We start from the raw sequence: 23,352 nt of genomic DNA, 5'->3' as shown, positions 1-23,352 counted from the left end.
TCATACCCGAGAGCTAGCATAATAGATTCGATCCCACTCGACTCGGTCATAGGCCTTGGACATGTCAAGCTTAAGGGCTCCGTAGGACCCATTTTCGAATCGGCCTCTCCGCATCGTATGGAGTCCTTCAAACCCGACCAACACATTGTCAAAAATCCGCCTTTCCCCCACGAAGGTGCTTTGGTTGTCGGAGATGGCCACATTCATAGTGGGTTTAAGGAGGGCCACGATGCATTTAACCACCACTTTGTAGATGACATTACACAAACTAATGGGCCGAAAGTCTTGCATTTGGGAAAGCTCCTTAGATTTCGGAATTAGGACCCCGAGCTCATGATCCTCGTTCAATATACGGAGGCACAACCTAATAACATCGTCACCCACAATATCCCAAAATTTGCGGTAGAACAACCCCGGAAAGCCGCTTTCCTCGGAGCTTTGGACGGGTCGATCTCAAAGAAAGCCCTCTTGACCTCGTCCTTCGTAAACCGGGCCAGGAGAAGACCATTCATGTCAGCTGAGATGACTGGGGCAATTCCCTGATAGACCTCCGCCAAATCCACACCACTCGGCTGCGTAGAAGAAAATATTTTAGAGAAATACCTTGAAATGATGGCTTGTACCTCCTCAGTAGACTCGGTCCAGACACCGTGCTCGTCAAAAAGGCCCGCGATCCGATTCTTTTTCTTGCAGATCGAGGCTTTCCGGTGGAAGAACTTGGTGTTGCGGTCCCCGTCTTTCAGCTATGCGATGCGGCTCCTCTATTTCCAGTAAGTCGCTTCTTTGTTTAGGAGCACATTGAGTCATCTCTCTTCGACGCGCACCACACCCTCGTCAATCGGCCTACTCAAAGAGTTGAGCTCCTCAAGCAAGTCTCGTTGCTTCTCGATGAGTGACAGCATCTGCCGGAACTTACTGCGGCCCCAAGTGGCGAGGGCCTTAGAACACTCCACCAAAGACAGAGGGACATTGCTCGACCACGCCATCTTGATGATCTCGCCACACCCTTTTTCGTCGCACCATGTAGCCTCGAATAGAAAACGGCGAGAGCATCTCTGCTTCTGGCCCACATCCCTCGAGCCATACCCCTCGAGCCGAAGGATGAAGGGTCTGTGTTCCGACGCCTATAGGTCAAGATGCTCAACGCTTCCGCAGGGGAAAGCGGAGACCCAATTGATGTTGGCCACGCACCGATTCAAATGCTCCCAGATGTAGTTGTCTCCAAACTTCATTCTCCAGGAAAATGGGTCACCCCTGTGACCGAGGTCCACGAGGTCATTATCAACAGCTTTCCTGAAAGCTTCTATCTATCCCGGAGCCCTCGTACACCCTCCACGCTTCTGACATACAGTAACTCGTTGAAGTCGCCACCACAAAGAAGAGGGCCAGGAAAGAGCTCACAAACCCGCTGAAGGAGCTCCCAAGAAAATTTCCTCAAAGCTGTGTTCGGGTTGCCATAGAACCCAACAAATCTCCAAAAAAACTTCGTTATTCGTGCATATTCTAGCCTCGATATGAAACCGAGAGTACGATCCTAACCTTACAATCGCTTCTTGGTTCCATAGCAAGACCACTCGATACAACGATATATTAGATCATGTCCACTCCGCCCTATCGGTTCCACCGTAAAGCACCCTCCAAACCCTAAAAACACTCTCAAACGTTCGGCCGCCGTCTTCGATAAGCGTAATTTAGAGATAAAGACAAACTCGGGATTTTGCTTTGACACGTGGAACCGGAGGGCCTCCCTCGTCTAGGGGTTGCCAATACCCTGGACGTTCCATATAAGGCCTATCATGGCTTCCGCTGGCCTTGCTCCGCAAGGGTCGCCAATAAAGATTCAGAGGAACCAAAAGCCATATCTCCGGGGGGAGAAAGCACTTTGGGTAAGAGCGTGACAGAGACCCCAGCATCCGAAGAGGCCCCTATGTTACTGGGGGATGGGAGAGTTTTCGAAATGACAAGGGGAAGCTTGCGTTTATTGGTGGTTGTGATCGCCGAGCCCCCGCGTCCACGGGAAGCAAGGCTACCTCGAGACTGGTTAGGCTTGAGCAGCGTTGGTCCATGAGTGCTCGTAGAGAAGGCCGACCGAAAGGAGACTCCTAAGCATGCAATATCCCGCAGGTCTGTTCGAAGATTGTTTGGTGGCCCGTTGCTGTTTAGACCGGATTCAGTGGAGCCCAGACTGGTAGATGGGTCTTTCCTTTCTCTTTGGAGATAGGGCCCGAAGAGTTACATACCTTTTTATTAGGGCCCAGTACCAAGTTTCGGCCCAAAGCGTAAGGAGGGTTCAGCTCTGTATCTTTAGACAAATCTAACTTTAAACCCTCTTGAGAGTTGTGCGTATTAGCCAAAATCATGTTCTCTAGAGGCAGAGAGACGTATGAGGAAATCCCAAAAGAGGGGATCTGACTTTCTTATTTCCTCTTCTTCAGGGGTCTATCTGCGAGATCTATACTCAAAGAAGGTAAGTTGGCTTCCCCAGGATCCGGGAAAGACGTGAAGATGTCTCCTTTCCAAACTTTGACCAGGTAGCCGTCTTGGGATCCACCCCTCCGTCCTGACGCGTTTCCCCGTGCGTGGGCGCCACGCGGCCAAAAGAATGGTTTCTACCCTCCACCGCTTGAGGGAAAGTCCTCCCCGCTGGGTAAGAAGTGTCTTCCCTAGCCGTAAAGCAATTCTTAATCTTAGACCTCGCGTCCAACCATGGCCCATAGACAGGCATCTCTTTAGCGTCTTCCTTCTTGACCACCGTATTGGCGCTCGGGTGACAATCAGCGACTTCATCACTAAGGCAACCGCATCTGAAGCAGAGAAGGCCGATGTTCTCATATTTCTCCTGGATCCATGTCGGAGGGAGGCCCTCTCTGTCGAGGAAAAAGCCTGAAAATAGAGGCTTGGTAATCGCGATTTTAGCTTGATCTGAGGGAGTTGTCATATCGGCTCCTCGAGTTCAGATTGCATTTAAGGAGCTCGCCGAAGTGTTTCGAGATTCTCCTAACCCTTTTGTCGTTGGCTATCGCGGGAGGGAGGCCATCGAGGCGGATCCAGAACGGGCTCGAGGAAAAGTCAATCTCATCGAGGCCTAGGTGGTCTGGCCATTCTTCCACCAACAATTGTGCTCATTTCACTGTCTAGGGTCGGCGGTTTAATAACGCTCTCTTATCCTCTGCGTGGGCAAATCAGAAGGTGAACAACCCTGGTTTGGGCTCCTTGAGCATCCATTTTCCCCTGCTACGCCAAGCGTTAGATAGGACAGTAATTTGTTGAGAAAATTACCATAATACTCCTAATGAATAAAATTTTATTGAGAAAATTTTAATTCTATAGTGTACCGTTCAACAATAATTTGTACAAACATTTTGGTGTAATGATATATATATATCTCTATATATATATATATATATATATATATATATATATATATATATATTACATTTTTTAGATAGAAACAATGTTTCACATGTTTTTGGGTGCCTAATCTTTTTATCCTTGCCTGAAGTGGTTCAAGTAATATTAAATTTGTTAAATCTATTTATTCCAATAAAGATCCATTTTTTTATGGGTAGGAATCTAACAATAAACTTATAGTTTATCCTTTTCAAAGTTAAACGCAATAAAAAAAATTCAATTCTCTCTCTCTCTCTCTCTCTCTCTCTCTCTCTCTCTCTCTCTCTCTCTCTCTCTCTCTCTCTCTCTCGCTTTGCAATTTAGGTTTTCTTCATACCTTTCTTCTTTTCTTTTTTTTTTGCTTCCCCATGGGACCTCCGGCCAGGGCCTTGGTCTAACCAGTGGTGTATCTATGATCTAAGATTAAGCTTTGCTCAAAATAGGTTTTTGGTTTAGGTTTCGAATGAATTCCAGATCTGCTTCAACATGCCTCACCGTCCATCCCTTTTCCCCTCTGCTGGTTGATGTTCCCCGACAAAGGTCTGTGGCTTCTTAGAGGTTGTTGGCGGTGAGTCTCGCCATCAGAGGAGGTACTCTCAAGGAAACTAGCAACCTTGAAGATTTGGGTTTTCCGCTCCTCCCAAATGTGGATATGGACTTCCCATACTCTGCATAGAAGCTTTTTTCGATGCCCCTTCCTCGGCAATGTCAAATACACGCAAAGACTTCTCTCCAATTAATGTATTCTGACACCGTCTCTCCACCAGAAGGTATGGAACGGTGGATGCCTGTTCGTCTTGGTGAAGGGCTCTTTGGTGTTGTTGAGCGAATACCTCCACGAGTTCGGTTTTGATTGGGTGAAGAATGGTGGCTGGGTTCGGGATGTATGTTTGAGGTTTATTTCGTAGATGGGGATTCATTTGGGTACTTCTTTCATAGATTTACTTTTTATGAATTTCGAATTTTGGTTGATATTTTACGAAGTTTAACTTGATATTGGAGTATCCATTATTCTTGGATATGTTTGGTGACTCAAAGATGAATTTCCCATCTCTCAGGTTCTTTGTTCGACTTTTATATTGGTTTTTTGGCGGTAAATACATTCGAACATCCGTATCCACGTTTGGTGGCTATAGAGCGTTCTAGTTCATCCATTTACCTAAGAGAGTATTGTTAAAGATCTAGTTAGTTACTCGAATTTTTATGTGATTTATTTTCAAGTTGTCGGGAGTTCACACATGATGTACATTCATCGGATTCTAGTATTCCTGAGGTCTTATTCTTCTAGATTAAAATATGTTTGGTGTTTTTACTCTTATTAAACCCTTTGTCGAATGAATTACCTCTTGTTATTTTAAAAAAAAAGATTTATTCTAACACAAGGTTCAAAATGCCGTTTGCGATACCGTTTCGAGCCTCCTGATTTACGGAAAATTGACACTCCGACGGAAAATCAAACGAAAAAATTGTGAAAAATGGCAACTTATTTTCATTTTTCAAATGTTGTTTTCGATGAAAAATCGACATGTCGATGGAAAACCGAACGTAAACAATGTTATAAAATAAACTAATACATAGATATTTATAAATATAGTCTAAATTTAAAACACTTAAAATCATACATGTTGCGATTTTTACGCGCGCAAGTGCACGTGTCGCTCAAGTAATATAGTGAATTAAGTTCGAGTGTCGATCCCACGAGGAACAAGCTTAATTAGCAAACAAATCAACTAGCGCGAATTGAACTAAAAGGAAAGATGGAAAGATGTCACAAATTATTGACAAGTTTTAAAACACTTAAATAACAAAATAATCAAATAAAAGTTGTAAGCAGAAAGATAGGCTAAGGACAAAGGCTTCACGGGTTTATTCAACGGTTTGGATACACAAATTCGACGCACAATCAATAATCAACTCACTACTCTTTGCTAACCATACTCACAGAATAATATTGCTAAATCTCTCTCGAGCATCTAACAACCTATGTCAAAGCTAGGAAAATCTTCTCTCGATCTCAATCCCTAACAAAAACATGCATTCATATCAAGAGCATTCACACGATTCTATGACAACCTAACTATCTCTAGCCTAGGCATGCATCATAGTAATTCAAACCAAAACACTAACAACTTAATCTTTCTCAAGCACCAAGTTGAAGTATAAAATCATGAACAAGGTAGCTAATCTCGATCAAGCATTAAAAACGGATTTGAATTAAGCAAAGTAGTAGAGAATGGAAATTGAACTTCAATATATTAAATCGTATCCATAACCGAATCCTAAACCCGCTACGCCATAGTCCTTAATGGAATTAGTTCATAGCGTAGCGAGAAAACAAAAATAAAATAAAAGAAAAAGAAGAAGAAGAAACCATAATTGAAAACTAAATTGAAAATTAAAATACGGGAGTTCAAGAGTAAAAGAGAAGAAGAAAACTGTAATTGGCGCGAATTGATGAAGAACGGCTCTCCTCTTTCTCTCTATCTCTCCCAAACACTAAGAAAAACAAGAAAAAGTGCCAAAAGTCCTAAACAAAAGGTTGAGAAGTGTATTTATAGGTCTTAGGTCGAAAGTAGGGTGTTTCCTCTAATTTTCGGAGTAGACTGGGTAACAAAACTTGATCCGACGGCCCAGATTGCTCCAGAAAACGCGTTTCCTCTTTTGGATTCGCGCACCTCGCGGCGCGCGGTCTGGGGGTCGCGGCGCGAGGTAAACATTTCCATACCCTCGCGGAACGCGCCAGCTGCTCGGAGATGGCTCGGGATGCTTTCCAAACCTCGCGGCGCGCGCTAGGAGGGTCGCGGCGCGAGGTCTGGAGTCTTCTTGACTCCTTCTTCGTTCTTGACTCGTTTTTTTATCCCGAATGCCTCGATTTGTACAGATTTGCCCAGAGTATCATAGAAATCCCATTTTTGACCTGAAAACCTTCAAAACACACGAAAAACCTCAAAACTACTCAAGAACAAGCTCGGATTTAGTTGGGATAATAGGAGTTTTCTACGTACGACACGCACCTATCAATACATATAAAACATAGATGTTCCACACTTAAAGTCACACCACAAAAAGTATAAAAGATGAGAATATGAAGTCTAAAGAGTTAACATCAGTTGCCATTTTCCACATAAAATATTCCCATCTTTGCAAACTACCATCAAGTATATAGATGTTCCACACATATATAGATAAAATAGAAAATGAAATGCATCAATAGAATCATGATGGATGGCTCGGTTGGATAAAACTCGATTGATTTTCTTAAAGCTCATAATATTGGCATGATGTGAAATGCCACTTGTACGAATATTGTTGGAAATTTTAAACATGCATGTCATAGTTGGCTTGATCGTACGCCACGACATCACTTGTGAGTGGATATCCTGATACACATGCTATAATGTGCTCGGCATCGAATCGATCTATGCATACACCAAAGGTACGACCCGCACTTCTTTGCGGATTAAATTGTGGCTGTAGCACTCCTCTTAGATTAGGATAACGATAAATATGTCAAGTACACGAACCGTCACTCTGTGTGTCTGACACATTGAATGACATAGTAAAGAACTGAGACATCAAGCGATCGACATCTGAGTCACTAGCAGAGGACGTGTATGACCCATATCCTGATTGTGTTCCACCGTCGTAGTCTCTACCAGATGACATGTAGTGCGTCGTTTCTCTCTGTATTCCACCGCCGTATTATGACTCGGACTCAAAGTCAAAGTATATTTCCGGCCTGTGAAACATGTAATATATTACTATTCATACTAATTATATATCTATATATATATATATATATATATATATATATATATTCTTTGAGATATTTAAACGTACTACACAAGAACCTGTAAGATCTTTGACGCCGTGCCCCATGATCTTCATCTTGTGTCGCTTGATGACCTTGCTTTTGTGTGGACAAGTGCGAAAGTGCTCAAATTTTTCTCGCACGCCGATGACGATCAATTTGAGACACGATTCTCATAGCCAACTTTCGTAATGTAGGTGTGTGGACCCCGAACATGGCCTACCATTCCCCTACAAAATTGAAAGATAAATGTAAGTACTAAACTATGAAATTAAAACTTCGATTAAAAGATGGAGTTCTTATCAAAAGCCATCTTCGTTCTTCTTGCAACCACGTTTTTGCTACCAATCATGCCTCTCACATTGCGATATGAGAAAAGTTTGTTTCCAATGTCAGTGCAGTCATCATTCGGAAACAAAACCTCAAAGATTTGTGTAACAGCCGAAACATGCTCATGTTGCATCACGATCTTCGGATTCTATAGAAACGTTGGATTTAAGTAGTAAGCTACAAGTACAACATTCAAAGGTAACAATTAGAAGTTATACTACTATAACATTCATCGATAACAACAAGTGAAATGACTTGTACCCGCTTGATGTAACAGATGACAAAGTTGTCTTGGTCATCTGTCAACTGCAATATCCACTGCCCATTATGTGTTAGGACTGATTTCCAACTTCCTTTTCATCAAGTCAAAGACGTGATAAAGCAAACTCATAGTCGGAACTACTTCAGTATCAACCAATCGAAAAACAGATTACGTAGGCTCGAACACCTTTCACACACTATCAATATGTAGCCAGAAAGTTGTTGTACAACACTTTTGATTCAACAAATTACCCAGCTGCAGTGTGACGAAGTAAAGATTGATCCCACCAATCAGAAGTGAACATCTTCTTCCACTCATATCGACTGCTTCGCAGACTTGTAAGGGCTAAGTAGTTTGTAGGGAATCTAGTAGGACCTGGACAAATTAGATTAGATTGACCTTCTTCTATCATCTTTGATAGTACTATCCTATCGTTGTAGTTAAACTTTGCGACTTCTCTGAAATATTAAACCACTTCGGCGACGGTTGCCCGCTTGCCTAAATCCTCGAGCATCAAGTCAATACAATACGCAACACGCTTAGTCCAATAAAGGTGGTAGAGCCTCATGAGTTTCTGTCCAACCTTCTTGTACGCTGAATCATTATCTGTGACAATATGGACAATATTCTTTTCTCCGACTTCTTTAACCACCGCAGATAGAACCTTTTAAAAATAAATGATTCTTTATCTTGTCTGACGCATCAACAGACTTCAAAAACACGGTTTTTTTCAGTCGAATACAACACAACATTTATGATGCTCAATAGCGTCAGGCCCGTCCAACTGTCTGACATTATGGTGCATCTGTATTGCTTTCATGTTTCTCTTTACTTACCGATGTACTTCTTCACAGACGCGGCGTGGTCTTTCAAGTACATATTGTAAATCTCATACAGGGTAGGAAACAGGATACCTGGACCTGTAAAAATTGAAAAATAAGTATATTTAAAATTCAAAATTCTATAATATGTGCAAAATTCAAAACGCCTACCAACTGCCAACTCTTCATTTATCATGTGTCCAAAGTGAGGTGAGTTCACTTTATTTGTTGGAATATTTTCGTGAATGACGTAGTTGCTGATAGCTCTTCTTAATCGTTGCTTCAATGCGGGCTTCATCATCTACATGAATAGATATATGTCCCGTACTTTCTAATCGAAAATGAAGCGGTGTTTGTACACTCCTCGAATCCCCACGAGGGCCAGATCTCCATGCCTCCGATTGTGACACTTGTCGGCTTCTCTTCAGAGCTTGCAAAGTATATTGTTCGAATGGAAGATCGGTGTCAAACTCTTCATGAGTAGAACCGAAGCGTCCGCTCAAGTGCTCGTCAACTATTCATCCAGAACTAACCTGTTAATCTTTTTTTTAATAGTTGTTGTCGGCCCGTCAACGACCGACAGGGGCAAAAGAGTCAAAACGCGCCACGGTTCAAAGAACCGTGGCGAAGCGAGGTGTTGCTAGCCAATTCGGACCAACATAGGCGGAGCCGTCGCGACGATTCCCGGCCGGTCAGCCGGTGACATTCTCCCGGCCGGCCAAGTCCTGTCCGGTCGATTCCCGTCCACCGGCCGGCCCAAGCTCAGCCGACCCTGGGCCGGCGCCCGGCCAACGGCTGGCCCAGAGCCGGCGATCGGCCAACGGCCGACCCAGGGCCGGCGCCCGGCAAACGGCCGACCTAAGGCCGGCCTTCGCCTCCGTGGCCGACCCAAGGCCGGCCTTCGGCCAAGGGGATGCCCAAAACGCCCCTTGGTCGCCTATAAATGTCGGGGTCCCTCCCCTGGTCCAGGTAATCCATTTTTGAGTCCCGAAACGCTGTCGAACTCGTACTTCACTCATTTCGCTCATCTTTGGCCTCTCACACTCTAAAACCTCTATATTCCACCTCAATCCTACTAATGTTGAGCGTCGGAGAGGTAAACAGAGGCACCCCCTTTGTTTCCCCTTGTAGTTCATCGTTTCCTTCTCTTGCAGGACCAACGACGGACGAGGAAAATACCATCCACAGCTAAGGGAAGACTCGGGATACCGAGTCCGACACGCTCGAGCCCGAACGCGACCGCTTGGTCCGGCCTTGGGTCGAACCGTTTGGGGCTCCTAAATAGTTGTCCGAAAACGAGCGACAACATTTTGGCGCTAGAAGGAGGGCACCTCCCAACCTTGACGACGCTCTCCCTTCCATTCCTCTTTCTTGCTACTTCTACGACTCTCGATAGATGAGTCATGTCCTCGCCACCTCTGTGGGCGCCCGAGCGACTAGCTCGAGGTACGGCCTCCGAAGCCCTGCGCATCATCTAGGAGGGAAATCTCGTGATAATGAGAGCCAGCCCCGAGACCCGGCGAATGAACCCGAGGCCGCAGTCCGAGAGGACACGGCTCGAAGGCTCGCCGAGCTCTTAGACCGCCCCGGCGTCACCAGCGCGCTCATCGCCGACCTCCTCGACTCCAACAACGTCAACGACGTCAATCACGACGAGAAAGACCCCGATTACGTGGCGAAGTCGAGAACCAACGAGACCAACCTCGACCACGCTGTTCACGAAAGTGAACGCGCACGCACGCCTTCGAGGGGACACCCTCAAGCGACCGCACCAAAACATCAATCAATGGTTGAACACACACATGCGCCCTTGAGGGGACACCCTCGAGAGACCACGTCGAGGTGTCGAGGATCACACAATACCCGAGGACGCTCAATCTCAAGGTCCCGAAAGGGATGCTCCGAGCTCACCATTCGCGTCCAAGGTCCCCGGACGGACGACGACACCGAATGTCGTGGCGCCCATCGAGGACGTCGCTCGAACGATATATCCTTGCCAAGGGTGATAGGGACAGCCAATGGAGACCTGAGAAACCACCTCGATTCCCGAAGGGAATCCCATGGATGCGACTTGAGAGAGAAACTCAACGCCCGGCGCGAGACCGCGAGAGAGGCTGCCTTGGGACACCAATCACCCAACATTGCTGACCGCACATCCAACAAAAAGCATGCCACCACACTCATGGCACCGGCCACCGGTCTCGGCTCGCGAAGGAAGAGGCGTAGAAGTGGTCAATTCCCTAATGACCATCCTTTTCCAGCCCCGAAGCAATCCTTCGTCCCTCTTAATGCGACACCCGACAGGATCCTGAGCTTACACAGAGAGAAGCTGGGATCCCCGGCCCCGATGAAGAAGGACCCTGCAACGCGAGACAAGAGCAAATAGTGCGAATATCACCATGACCATGGGCACGCGACAACAGAATGCTACTAGCTTAGGAAGCAAATTGATTCCCTAATTCGAAGTGGGGACCTAAAGGAATTTGTCGCGTCTGCTAGCAAGCCGTGATTGTCACTGCTTCCGCCCTAAAACTCACGCCTGAACTCACTCGACTTTGTAATCGCTTCATTTCAATTATGTAATTTTCTTTTTCCAAAGAAGGCCAAGTTCCATGGAAACCTGTAATGACCTCCTTACTGCAATAAAAAGTTATTCTACACATGTCAACAAACATTATTGTACACCTCCAACACGAGAGTTTCTTGGTCTTCGTCTCACAAACGCAAGAAACTCGGGGGGCTAACAGGGAGCAATAATTGATCAAAACAACTCAAAACAAAAAAAAAATAATAAAAGTATAACAAAGTCTCAAGGGGCCGATGGTTAGGCCGGAGGTCCCAAAGAGAGACGGTTTACACATTTCTCCTCGAGTTGAGTTCACTCCTCGAGTCGAGTACCGAGTCCACGAGTCGACTAGCTACTCCTCGTGCCGACTCTACATTTCTCCTCGAGTTGAGTTCACTCCTCGAGTCGAGTACCGAGTCCACGAGTCGACTAGCTACTCCTCGTGCCGACTCTACATTTCTCCTCGAGTTGAGTTCACTCCTCGAGTCGAGTACCGAGTCCACGAGTCGACAAGCTGTTCCTCGTGCCGACTCTACATTTCTCCTCGAGTTGAGTTCATTCCTCAAGTTGAGTTCGAGTCCACGAGTCGACTGATAGTCCTCGTGTCGACTCTTCACATGACTCCTCGAGATGAGTTCATTCCTCGAGTTGAGTTCCGAGTCCGCGAGTCGACTAATGGTCCTCGTGTCGACTCTTCGCGCAAGCCTCTCGAGATGAGTTCATTCCTCGAGTTGAGTTCGAGTCCACGAGTCGACTAACTACTCCTCGTGCCGACTTTTCACGCAACTCCTCGAGATGAGTTCATTCCTCGAGTTGAGTTCCGAGTCCACGAGTCGACTAATACTCCTCGTGCCGACTCTTCACATGACTCCTCATGTTGAGTTCACTCCTCGAGTCGAGTACCGAATCCACGAGTCGACAAGCTACTCCCCGTGCCGACCCTACATTTCTCCTCGAGTTGAGTTCTTTCCTCGAGTCGAGTACCGAGTCCACGAGTCGACAAGCTGTTCCTCGTGTCGACTCTACATTTCTCCTCGAGTTGAGTTCATTCCTCGAGTTGAGTTCGATTCCACGAGTCGACTGATAGTCCTCGTGTCGACTCTTCACATGACTCCTCGAGATGAGTTCATTCCTCGAGTTGAGTTCCGAGTCCGCGAGTCGACTAATGGTCCTCGTGCCGACTCTTCGCACAAGCCTCTCGAGATGAGTTCATTCCTCGAGTTGAGTTCGAGTCCACGAGTCGACTAACTACTCCTCGTGCCGACTCTTCACGCAACTCCTCGAGATGAGTTCATTTCTCGAGTTGAGTTCGAGTCCACGAGTCGACTGATAGTCCTCGTGTCGACTCTTCACATGACTCCTCAAGTTGAGTTCACTCCTCGAGTCGAGTACCGAATCCACGAGTCGACAAGCTACTCCTCGTGCTGACCCTATATTTCTCCTCGAGTTGAGTTCACTCCTCGAGTCGAGTACCGAGTCCACGAGTCGACTAGCTACTCCCTGTGCCGACTCTACATTTCTCCTCGAGTTGAGTTCACTCCTCGAGTCGAGTACCGAGTCCACGAGTCGACTAGCTACTCCTCGTGACGACTCTACATTTCTCCTCGAGTTGAGTTCACTTCTCGAGTCGAGTACCGAGTCCACGAGTCGACTAGCTACTCCTCGTGCCGACTCTACATTTCTCCTCGAGTTGAGTTCACTCCTCGAGTCGAGTACCAAGTTGATGAGTCGACAAGCTACTCCTCGTGCCGACTCTACATTTCTCCTCGAGTCGAGTACCGAGTAAGAATGGGCCACCTGAGTCCCCAAACGTGAAACGCGCAACGTGGCGCCGCACTCACAAAGGCACGAGATTCGACCCAAGAGACCCAACCCAAAAATGCAACCAGCGCACTAAGGTGCCACACTCGTCGGGGGGTCAAGTCTGCACCTAACCCCGCATATCACGTGACACGCGCGCCCGAGGGTGCCATGCTTATAAGATAGTCTGGCCACACCAATGTGGCACCGCGCTCGCCGCCCAGCTCGTGCGCCGATAGGTAGCGAGTCACAAATGAGTTTCAAAGGCTTGCGTCCGTCGGACGTACCTAGTCTAGCCAGTGTCCACGGGAAACCTGGCCACACCAATGTGGCACCGCGCTCGTCGCCTAGCTCGTGCACCGATAGGCAGCGAGTCACAAATGGGTTTCAAAGGCATGCGTCCGCCGGACGTAACTAGTCTAGCCAGCGTCCGCGGAAAGCCTGGTCACACAAATGTGACATCACGCTTGCCGCCCAGCTCGTGCGCCGATAGGCAGCGAGTCACATATGGGTTTCAAAGGCCTGCGCCCGCCGGACGTAACTGGTCTAGTCAGCGTCCACGGAAAACCCGGTCACACAAATGTGACACCGAGGCCCCCCGAGGCCCAAGTCGTGCAAATCGATCACGCCTTCATTGGTAGGTCGAGAAAATAAGCCACACACGATAAAACCGTGCTAATCAATCAAGCCTTCATCGGTAGGTCGAGAAAATAAGCCACGCACCCCAAGACGTGAAAATCGATTACGCCTTCATTGGTAAGTCGAGAAAATAAGACGCGCACCGACAAAATCGTGCGAATCGACTATGATAGTATGTCGGGAACATAAGACACGTAAAAAGCCGTCTCTCGCGACGCACAAAGGCCGTCCCTCGCGATGCACAAAAGCCATCCCTCGCGAAGCACAAAGGCCGTCCCTCACGACGCACCAAGGCCGACCCTCGCGACGCACGAAAGTCATCCTTCGCGACGAACAAAAGCCGTCCCTCGTGATGCGCCAGAGCCGCTCTGCGACGCACTCGCGAACCCGAGAGTGATCGTCTGAAGTCCTCGTGTCGATGTGATTCTTGAGTTTCCACTCGACCTACGCTCGACCAGAAACTCGGGGGGCTAATGTTGTCGACCCGTCAACGACCGACAGGGGCAAAAGAGTCAAAACGCGCCACGGTTCAAAGAACCGTGGCGAAGCGAGGTGTTGCTAGCCAATTCGGACCAACATAGGCGGAGCCGTCGCGACGATTCCCGGCCGGTCAGCCTGTCACCTTCTCCCGGCCGGCTGAGGACCGCACAACACCTCCCAGCCGGCCAGGTCCCGTCCGGTCAATTCCCGTCCACCGACCGGCCCAAGCTCAGCCGACCCTGGGCCGTCACTCGGCCAATGGCCAGCCCAGGGCCGGTGCCCGACCACCAATGGCCGGCCCAGGGCCGGCGCCCGGCCAATGGCCGACCCAAAGCCGGCGCCCGGCCAACGGCCGGCCTTCGCCTCCGTGGCCGACCCAGGGCCGGCCTTCGGCCAAGGGGATGCCCAAAACGCCCCTTGGTCGCCTATAAATGCCGGGGTCCCTCCCCTGGTCCAGGTAATCCATTTTTGAGTCCCGAAACGCTATCGAACTCATACTTCACTCGTTTCGCTCATCTTTGGTCTCTCACACTCTAAAACCTCTATACTCCACCTCAATCATACTAATGTTGAACGTCGGAGAGGTAAACAGAGGCATCCTCTCTGTTTCCCCTTTGTAGTTCATCATTTCCTTCTCTTGCAGGACCAACGACGGACGAGGCAAATACCATCCATAGCTAAGGGAAGACTCGGGATACCGAGTCCGACACGCTCGAGCCCGAACGCGACCACTTGGTCCGGCCTTGGGTCGAACCGTTTGGGGCTCCTAAATAGTTGTCCGAAAACGAGCGACAACAATAGTCGCTGTCACTAATGCTTTCATCTCATATTGTATATATGTAGGACAATTTGGACATTTCTTGACATTTTCTTCGGATCGTTTCCATTTAAGTGAAACTTCATCCGCGTGATTCTTCCACCCCTCGTTACATGTCCACAATAATTGCTTGTGAAATAGTTCGGATTTGTTATAGCCGGTGTACATTACTTACAAACTCATTCGTCGCTCATATTTTCATATACCATATTGATTTCAAAATTTCAATCAATTTCATTTCAATTAATTTCAATTCCAACAAGTTCATTTCAATCATAGAACAATTTACTACTCAAACAATTTAGAACATTTCATAGAACATTTTCATAGAACAATTTAGAACATTTAGAACAATTTCATTTTAATCCATTTAAATTCCAACAACTTACTTAAAAAACAGAATTGCTTGGTTGAGAATATGTTTTTTGAGTCCCCAAAAAAGGTGGTGGTTCGCCGGAAGTCCACAAAAAGTCTAAAGAATTATATAACATAGATCGTCACAATATAAACAATATTTATGAACGATATTATATGGAAAAAAAGTCAAATTACTCATCTAAATCAAGACGAAACCTGATCTTGTTTGGAATATCTCCGATTGTCGACGAAATAGTGTTGATTTTGTTCTCTGTCGTGTCAAAACGAAAGAAAAACCGCTGATTATCACTGGCATTAGGATCGTCTCCCTCGCCGGACTTCGAGCTCCGAAATTCTCCTAAGCTTTTTCTTTTCTCCTGATTTTTGACGAAACTCCACGACATTTACTTAGCTTTGTTCATTAAACGTAATGAAAATTGTCGGTTTTTTATTTGACGAACGGCGTGTCATTTCGACGATAGTTGAATTACATGTTTTTGAAAAACGACAATTCCATTTTCGTCGACCGTTTATGCATCGGCAGCAGTGCCGTCGTCGACTTTAGCAAAAAATCGGCGGCATTTAAAACGGATTGAAATAATATTTTTCGGAGAAAACAAAATTAAAAGATATTTGTTAATACTAGTTTATTTGTTTTCGATGTTAGATTCTAATAAGCGCTCTCTCTCTAGTTGTAAGTCTAATTAGATTATGTATACGTGTATGCATATACTTTTTATATCCTGTGGTCCGTAAGACGATGGCAACTGTTCACAAGTCACAGACGCTGTTCAGACTTCAGAGAACCCACTGACTCTCTCTCTCTCTCTCTTATATACGGCCAACAGAAAAGTGGGGATTATAAGTGTTTTTTTTTTTTTTTTTTTGCTTGAATGTGGGAGTTATAAGATGAATTAATCGAACGCCTCTCTCTCTCTCTCTCTCGCTCTCGCTCTCAATGTGGTGAGACTTTCTCTACCTAGAGTCAAAGAAGAAGAAGAAGAAAAAGAAGAAGAAGGAAGAACCATTTCTGTAGTCCGCTAAACACTCGGTAATTACATAAACAAAAAAAACCATATTTGGTTTTTTGGTGCATTATGTTTGGTGTGTCGCCAATGATGTAATAAACAACAAACGAAACCTTGCCCTTTTCCGAAGTTACTCATCGGAGTAAATCTATCTATTTTAAATCTTTGCATGCATGTCTTTTTCTTATTTAAAGATTGCATCGTCTTGAAGAAACTCCCATGTGGGTTTCACCTTTACTTTTATGTTTTATATTTTTATTTCTTATCCTTTCCTTGTTTCTGGTTGAACTTTTCTTCTTCCTCTTCTTTGTCTCTACTCTCTCCGTAGCTTTTCAAGTGTATATTTTTTTGTCTATTTGCTGTTTTTCCAGATCACTAAGAATCATCAGCATAAGATCTTTTCTCACATCATAATTTATGTCTTTACACTCATTTTTTCAGAAAATAAATTCCTCATCTTCTGGGTCATAGAGATCAATCTGTTTTAATGATCGTACTTTTTATAGTTTGAATTCAAAGGATCAATACTCTCACGGTTTCTAATACGAGTTATATATTATGTGGGACCACGCAGATTTAAGCGAGTGAGTGTTTTAAGAGCATAATATGATCATCTAAAAAAAACAATCAAAGGTGGGTTGAGAGAAACCATGCCAAACCAGCTATGGTTTGCACCGCCAATGACTTGCAAGAATGGAAAGATTTCCCTAAAGGGCTTAGAGTGCTTTTGCTCGATCAAGATAGCGATTCAGCTTCAGAAATAACATCAAAACTTCAGGCAATGGATTACACAGGTCAGTTTATTATCTACATAACTCCAAATAAAGTCCTTCTTTTTGTTGTTCTTGTTGTGCACTATTATAGTAATAGTTTCTAATATAGGTTTCCTTTTTTTTTTTTGGGGTGTGGAACTACTACTATTTAAATCCCTAGTACACTAAATCTTCAGAATTGTTTTGCCACTTTGTATGGAATAACATAAATTAGTAATTAAATGGCAAGACCAGAGCTTTAACTAATTTTTTTCTCATCAATGTGGTCCAAACTCCAAACTCAAATGAGTTTGATTGGTGCAGAACTTCATTGCTAAACTTGTATTGAGTGATGAAATGATTAGATCCTGTATATATGGTTTAGATCTTCCAAGCATTTAATCTTAGTTTATTCATAATGCTTTAGACTTCCACATTTACCCTTTTTCCAAAAAAAAAAAAAAAACCATAAAGTATTCTTTATTCAGTGCAGAATGATGAAGCAGAAGATTTAAATAACGCTGTTAGATGTCTCAGCAATAATTGAGTTCTGCTCTGTTGTGTATATTCACAATTGTCCTTTAGTGTATGTTCTTGACTGGGAAAGAAAGGAAGAAGAAAGTAAATTGGTTTGTCTATGTCTATCAATGTTGCTTTTTTTCTTCCCTTAATAGCAAGCTTATGTGTATCGCAGTTTCTATTTTCTACAACGAGACAGAGGCGGTATCGGCATTTTCAAGTAAACCTGAAAGTTTTCATCTTGCCATTGTAGAGGTTTGAAGCTTAGTTTTTGGACTAAATATTCGGAATTTTAATATGCAACGATTGGACATCTGTTGTTAAACGTATGAAACGATGATTAGTTTCGCGTTAGTAATTAAGTAGTGACGAATTTATTGAAATTGTTCAAGCTCGTAAGTGACTGGGTAATATTGACTATATCAACCTTAGTCACAAGCATTGATTAATAAATTAAATGCTTATCACAAGCATTCCATGCTTATTGTATTATTTATGCTGCCAACCTGGTCAAACTAAATTCCTTGTAGAGATAGGGATATTTATAACTCTAGTGAGGGAAATTTAGTGTTGAATTCGAGTTATTTAGTATAATTAAATCATCGTTATGATATCACAGGTGAACAAAAATAACGAAGATGGAACGTTCAAGTTTCTTGAGACGGCCAAAGAATTGCCGATTATTAGTAAGTTTTATATTCTATTAATTAGCTATTTACTTCTTTAGAAATATATAATTTTTTTTTTCAGAACAAAACAGTTTATAGCAAATTGTAATAGAAATATCCATAAATTATAATTGCTGCTTCATTTTCCAGTGACTTCAAACACACAATGCTTGAGTATAATGATGAAGTGCATAGCGGTAAGTTATGTCCGATTCTTTAACAAAACTAATTTAAACAATACTAAAACCTCTTGGTTTCTTTGTGTGATATCTTTTATTTTTGTGCATGTTTGTATTCACGATCTGTTTTCAGCTCGGTGCAGTTGAATTCTTACGAAAACCTCTCTCCGAGGACAAGCTCAAGAACATTTGGCAGCACGTCGTTCACAAGGTTCGTGTTGCTTTATAAAATAAAATAAAGAAGTTAGGGAATCTTTCTGATATCGTGGACGCCGAGCAGGCATTCAATGCAGGACACTTGCCCGCGAAAGAAATCGGGCCCGCTCTGCATCTAAAGCTCGAGAAAGAAGAATCAGACGACAAGGTTTCAATGGAGACCAAGGATTCGAGCGAGGCTGCGGAGAATAAATACCCTGCTCCTTCGACCCCGCAGCTGAGCCAGGCGGCTCGGCTTCTGGACGATGGAGATTGCCAGGATCAAGCCATCTGCTCCACCGAGCAAGATTGCGAGTCCAAATCTGTCGAAATCACGTGCGGCGACTCGGTCGCCGTCGAAGTCACTCTTCACTCGGACCCACCGGAGATTCCCGAGGATTCTTCGGTACAGCCACACGACTCCGAGAGCAATCCTCGTGAAAAGAATATCGAATGGGCTGAGAATCCGAGGGTAGGGTCGGGAGGTACGAGTAATCCCGGTGTGTCTAAATCTAGTCGGAAGAAGATGAAGGTAATAGAATATAGAATCTTACAATTGATAAACTTGTTGAGTGTGCTCTTTCTCTATTTATTAATTTTTACGTGGGTTTCAGGTGGACTGGACAACCGAACTGCACAAGAAGTTCGTCCGTGCGGTTGAACAGCTCGGGGTTGACCAGGCGATCCCGTCTAGAATACTCGAACTAATGAATGTTGAAGGGCTTACGAGGCATAACGTAGCTAGCCACCTTCAGGTTAGTATTTTTGTGTGTGTGTGTATATATCAGTGGTTATCTAGCCATATGAAACGTTAGAAAATTTGAAATAGCCAACGTTTCGTTAATTTTTTGTAAATAGCCACGTAAATCTATTTACGCTATCAAAATAATAAAAAACGCAACAGTAAATTTTAGTAAATATGACTATTTACGAAATATTTACAATAGTTTTTGGCTATTTACGAAAAATTTACAAAACGTTGGCTAAAACGCAAACGCTTATGTTTATGTGGTTTATATCGCTAAATTTTTGTGTATATATATATATAATGACATGTACGAGCGTGCTTAGTGCTTACTTGATTGTTCAAGTATCAAGAACTTTCATCTCAAGACGATAAATTTAATGAAAGAAGTTACATCCCGGTACCCTATTTTTAAATTTAATCCAAGAAAAATACATGTTATTTACAGTTTTGTTTGACTAATTATTTTTTTATTATTATTTTTTTTTTTAAGAAAAGGAGCAATATCGTTCAAAATTTAATATAAAAATCAAGGAATTTATAGAAGGTTTGAAGATACGACGTACTTGTGTAACTCTTTCAAACAAGTGAGCAACTAGAGCAGTAACATTATAAACGTGCCGCTTAAAGATATTGACCTCACCTACTACGGGCTTTAAGGCTATGATCGTCCACTTTAGAAGATCAAACTGACAATCAATGAGAAGAGTAACTCGTGACTTTATAAATCCTCATGAGTCCCTGCATGTTTCTTATGTGAATTCATTAACGTGTGGCGAGCAGAAATATCGGATGCACAAGAGGCACATCTTGCCCAAGGAAGACGAAAAAAGGTGGGCCCGAGCCAGAGAGCCCCTTCAAAGGAGTTGCTACCCTCAGCACCCACCGCCGCCCCACGTCATGGCATTCCCAGCGTATCATTCCACCCACGCCGTGCCCGTGGGCCCCGTCTATCCCCCCATGTGGGGCCCGCACGCTTACCACCCTCCCCCGTGGCAGCCCGCCGAGACTTGGCACTGGAATCCTTACCCCGGGCTACCACCGCAGGTTTATATATAATCGACCTTATTTACTAAAAATGTGGGGATATATTTTTATTTTTAATGATTTTTTTGTTATTATAAATTATCAGATACACGCCGACGCATGGGGTTGCCCCGTGATGCCACACCCCCAGCCGCCCCATGGGGCTTATGCTACTTACCCTCAAGTTAGTGCTCTTAAATTAAATTTTTATTTTTAAGGTCATTAGCCATGTTTACATTTACGTTTTGTCTATTAGCCAACGTTTAGTAAGTTTTTAATAAATAGTCATGATTTATTATTTACACGTAAATTGATTGAAATATACTATCCCACCTCCCGCTCAGAGTCATTAAACATTATTAATTAAAATTACTATCAATTCCAGTAGTTATAAATGACTATTTACAGTTATGGATTTTTTTTCATGTTAATAACTATTTACGCCCATTTAATCTTGGATATTTACCAAAAAATTATCAAATGTTGACTATTTACAAAAAATTTATCACATGTCGGCTGATTAGCTAATTATTTGTTATTTTTATGGCGTGAGATTAGAAAATTAAATATAGAGGAATAAATTGAAGTGAAAATTCTGAAATCTTACAAGATGGACCACTCTGTCTAGGACCAGCACCGTACAAAGAACTTTTCCATCTTGAGATGCAAATTTGTGATGCTCATCTTTTTATATTTCTACAAAATTGACCCCACATTCATAAGTGGTCTAGGACTCCAGGCTGAGATTCAAGTTTATCTATTTATATTTTTTTTCTCTCTACAAAATTGACCCTACATTAAAATCAAAATGTACTAATAATTTGTACCCCTGGTGTTGTTATGTTTCGGATATAGAACACATCTGGATTCCATCGTGACAATGCTTACGATGCCACGAAGAATTTGTGTGACCTACAACCGGTATGTAATTACGATATTTCTTTCGTACTAAAATAAAAATAAATGAACATTTGTTTATTAAAAAATTTAGCGACACATAAACATAAGCGTTTACGTTTTAGCCAACGTTTTGTAATTTTTTCGTAAATAGCAAAAAATTATTGTAAATATTTCGTAAATAGTCATATTTATTAGAGATTTATTTTGCGTTTTTTATTATTTTGATAGCGTAAATAGATTTACGTGGTTATTCACAAAAAATTAACAAAACGTTAGCTATTTCAAAATTTTTAACGTTTCATTTGGTTAGATAGCCATTGGGCCCTTTTTTTATTTTCTTTGTGAAATGTTGAATTAAGCTAGCGAATTAGACAAATTCAAAAAGACAATTCCAATAGCTTTTTTTTTTTTTTTTTTTGTATATACGAGTCTTTATTTATGCTTCAATTTTTTTTTCTTTTTTTTTTTGGCAGATGGTAAAATAAAAACATTTGCATAAAATTTCAACCCAAAAAATACAATCAAAAGGATCATTTTTTTTCCTCTAAAATAAGTCTACTCATATGATCATATCATATCCAATTCTCATAAAGCTATTAATGGCATTATTGGTGTAAATTTATTTTATTTTATTTTAATTTATGTATTTATAGGCTGATGAGGTGATTGACAAGGTAGTGAAGGAGGCAATAAACAAGCCATGGTTGCCACTTCCACTTGGCCTAAAACCTCCTTCCACTGATAGTGTCCTCTCTGAGCTCTCAAGGCAAGGCATCTCTACAATCCCACCACACATCACCCCATCGTGAAAAATGGACGGTCCTGATCAAAAGCCATGCATGCGAGAATGAGATCAAACTAATAATTCTCAGCTGGATTTTCTTCTCCTTTTTTTGCTTTGCTCATCAGGGGAAAAGTCTCGTCTGAAATGTGGTACAAATTAGTGAAATGAGTATGAGAATAATAATGATAAGATAGGACTTATTTATTATGAGTAGCTTTATGATTTGATCAGTTAACGAACACACGAGGTGCGGAGATCTGCTGGGTGAATCTGACGGTTCATAATTTTTCCACGTATGTGAATTTTGAACCACATATGACATGAGCGCTCATGGCTGTAAATACTAAATAGGTCTTTATATGAGTGGGACCCACATGAATTTGTGACTTCTTATCTTGTTTTTTTGTTTTTTTTTTTGTTGGGTACTCATCAGTGTGATGACTGATGAGTGAGGAGAGTTATGAGATTTTCTTTGTGTTGTTGGATGGGTCCCACCCCTTAGTTGAAAATAGCTGTCTAATAAATGAAATACAGAAACGGGTTTCGTCAACTGTTTGCCTCGTTGAGCTGTGAATGAAATTGACCGGTAGCTTAAGTGGACGCTGACTTTTTTATTTTTTTTTTAATCCTAATAAGTTGTTGAAAGAGAGTTGGTTGTGTTATCTCAACTTCTATATATATATATATATATATATATATATATATATATATATATAATTGTTGTAAATAATTGGTAGGCTCAAAGGTAAAAAATATAGGGTAAATTAAAGTAAAAAATATAGGGTAAATTATTAATTACCATACACGTAATTTATTGACTAATGTACACAAATTTTACTATAAATACATGGGAAAATTCATCCCTAAAATCCCTACAAATTTACTCTCTCATTTACTCTCCATAATCTTTTTCTCTAAATTCTCATCTCATTAGTGTTTAAAGAGTATTCAATTCAAGTTATTTATTTGGTTTTATAACACGTTATCAGCACGATCACTCTCGTCAAGATCAATTCGGAGGTATAATACTCTAAACACTAAAACTCGTATAACTATTATTTATTGTATAACACCATATTACTATACACAGGAGGCTCTGCCACCTTATGGTAATATGATGTGATTTACAATATTTTTAACTTTGTTAATGTATAACATCATAATACTATATACATGGAAGGCTCTGCCTCCTTATAGTAAAGTGATGTGAACTAGATCTTACTTGTAATTAATATCAATTTTCTATATACAGGAGGCTCTGCCACCTTATAGAAAAATGCTAT

General features: G+C 42.9%; 1 protein-coding gene across 2 annotated transcripts; it reads left to right on the top strand.

Annotated features, from left to right (window-relative positions):
* Window positions 1-16,108: 16,108 nt before the first annotated feature.
* APRR2 (CheY-like two-component responsive regulator family protein) lies at window positions 16,109-22,554 on the top strand. 2 transcript variants are annotated; one of them, XM_089606639.1, is made up of 12 exons: window positions 16,110-16,324; window positions 16,876-17,095; window positions 17,748-17,827; window positions 18,192-18,258; window positions 18,391-18,437; window positions 18,553-18,630; window positions 18,700-19,146; window positions 19,229-19,369; window positions 20,143-20,406; window positions 20,492-20,569; window positions 21,241-21,306; window positions 21,939-22,554. In XM_089606639.1, the coding sequence occupies exons 2-12, from the start codon at window positions 16,966-16,968 to the stop codon at window positions 22,092-22,094; spliced, it is 1,554 nt and encodes a 517-aa protein (XP_089462765.1). In that variant the 5' UTR covers window positions 16,110-16,324; window positions 16,876-16,965; the 3' UTR covers window positions 22,095-22,554. The 2 variants fall into 2 exon arrangements, with proteins under 2 accessions (XP_089462773.1, XP_089462765.1); XM_089606647.1 differs by lacking the exon at window positions 21,241-21,306 and having other exon boundaries at window positions 16,109-16,324.
* Window positions 22,555-23,352: the final 798 nt, after the last annotated feature.

Source organism: Urtica dioica, chromosome 2, assembly GCF_054948205.1.
Source record: "Urtica dioica subsp. dioica isolate 48M chromosome 2, U.dioica_male_clone48M_v1_H2, whole genome shotgun sequence".
Taxonomy (NCBI): Eukaryota; Viridiplantae; Streptophyta; class Magnoliopsida; order Rosales; family Urticaceae; genus Urtica; species Urtica dioica.
The sequence above is the reverse complement of the archived record's forward strand: the minus strand, read 5'-3'. Positions and strand labels throughout refer to the sequence as shown.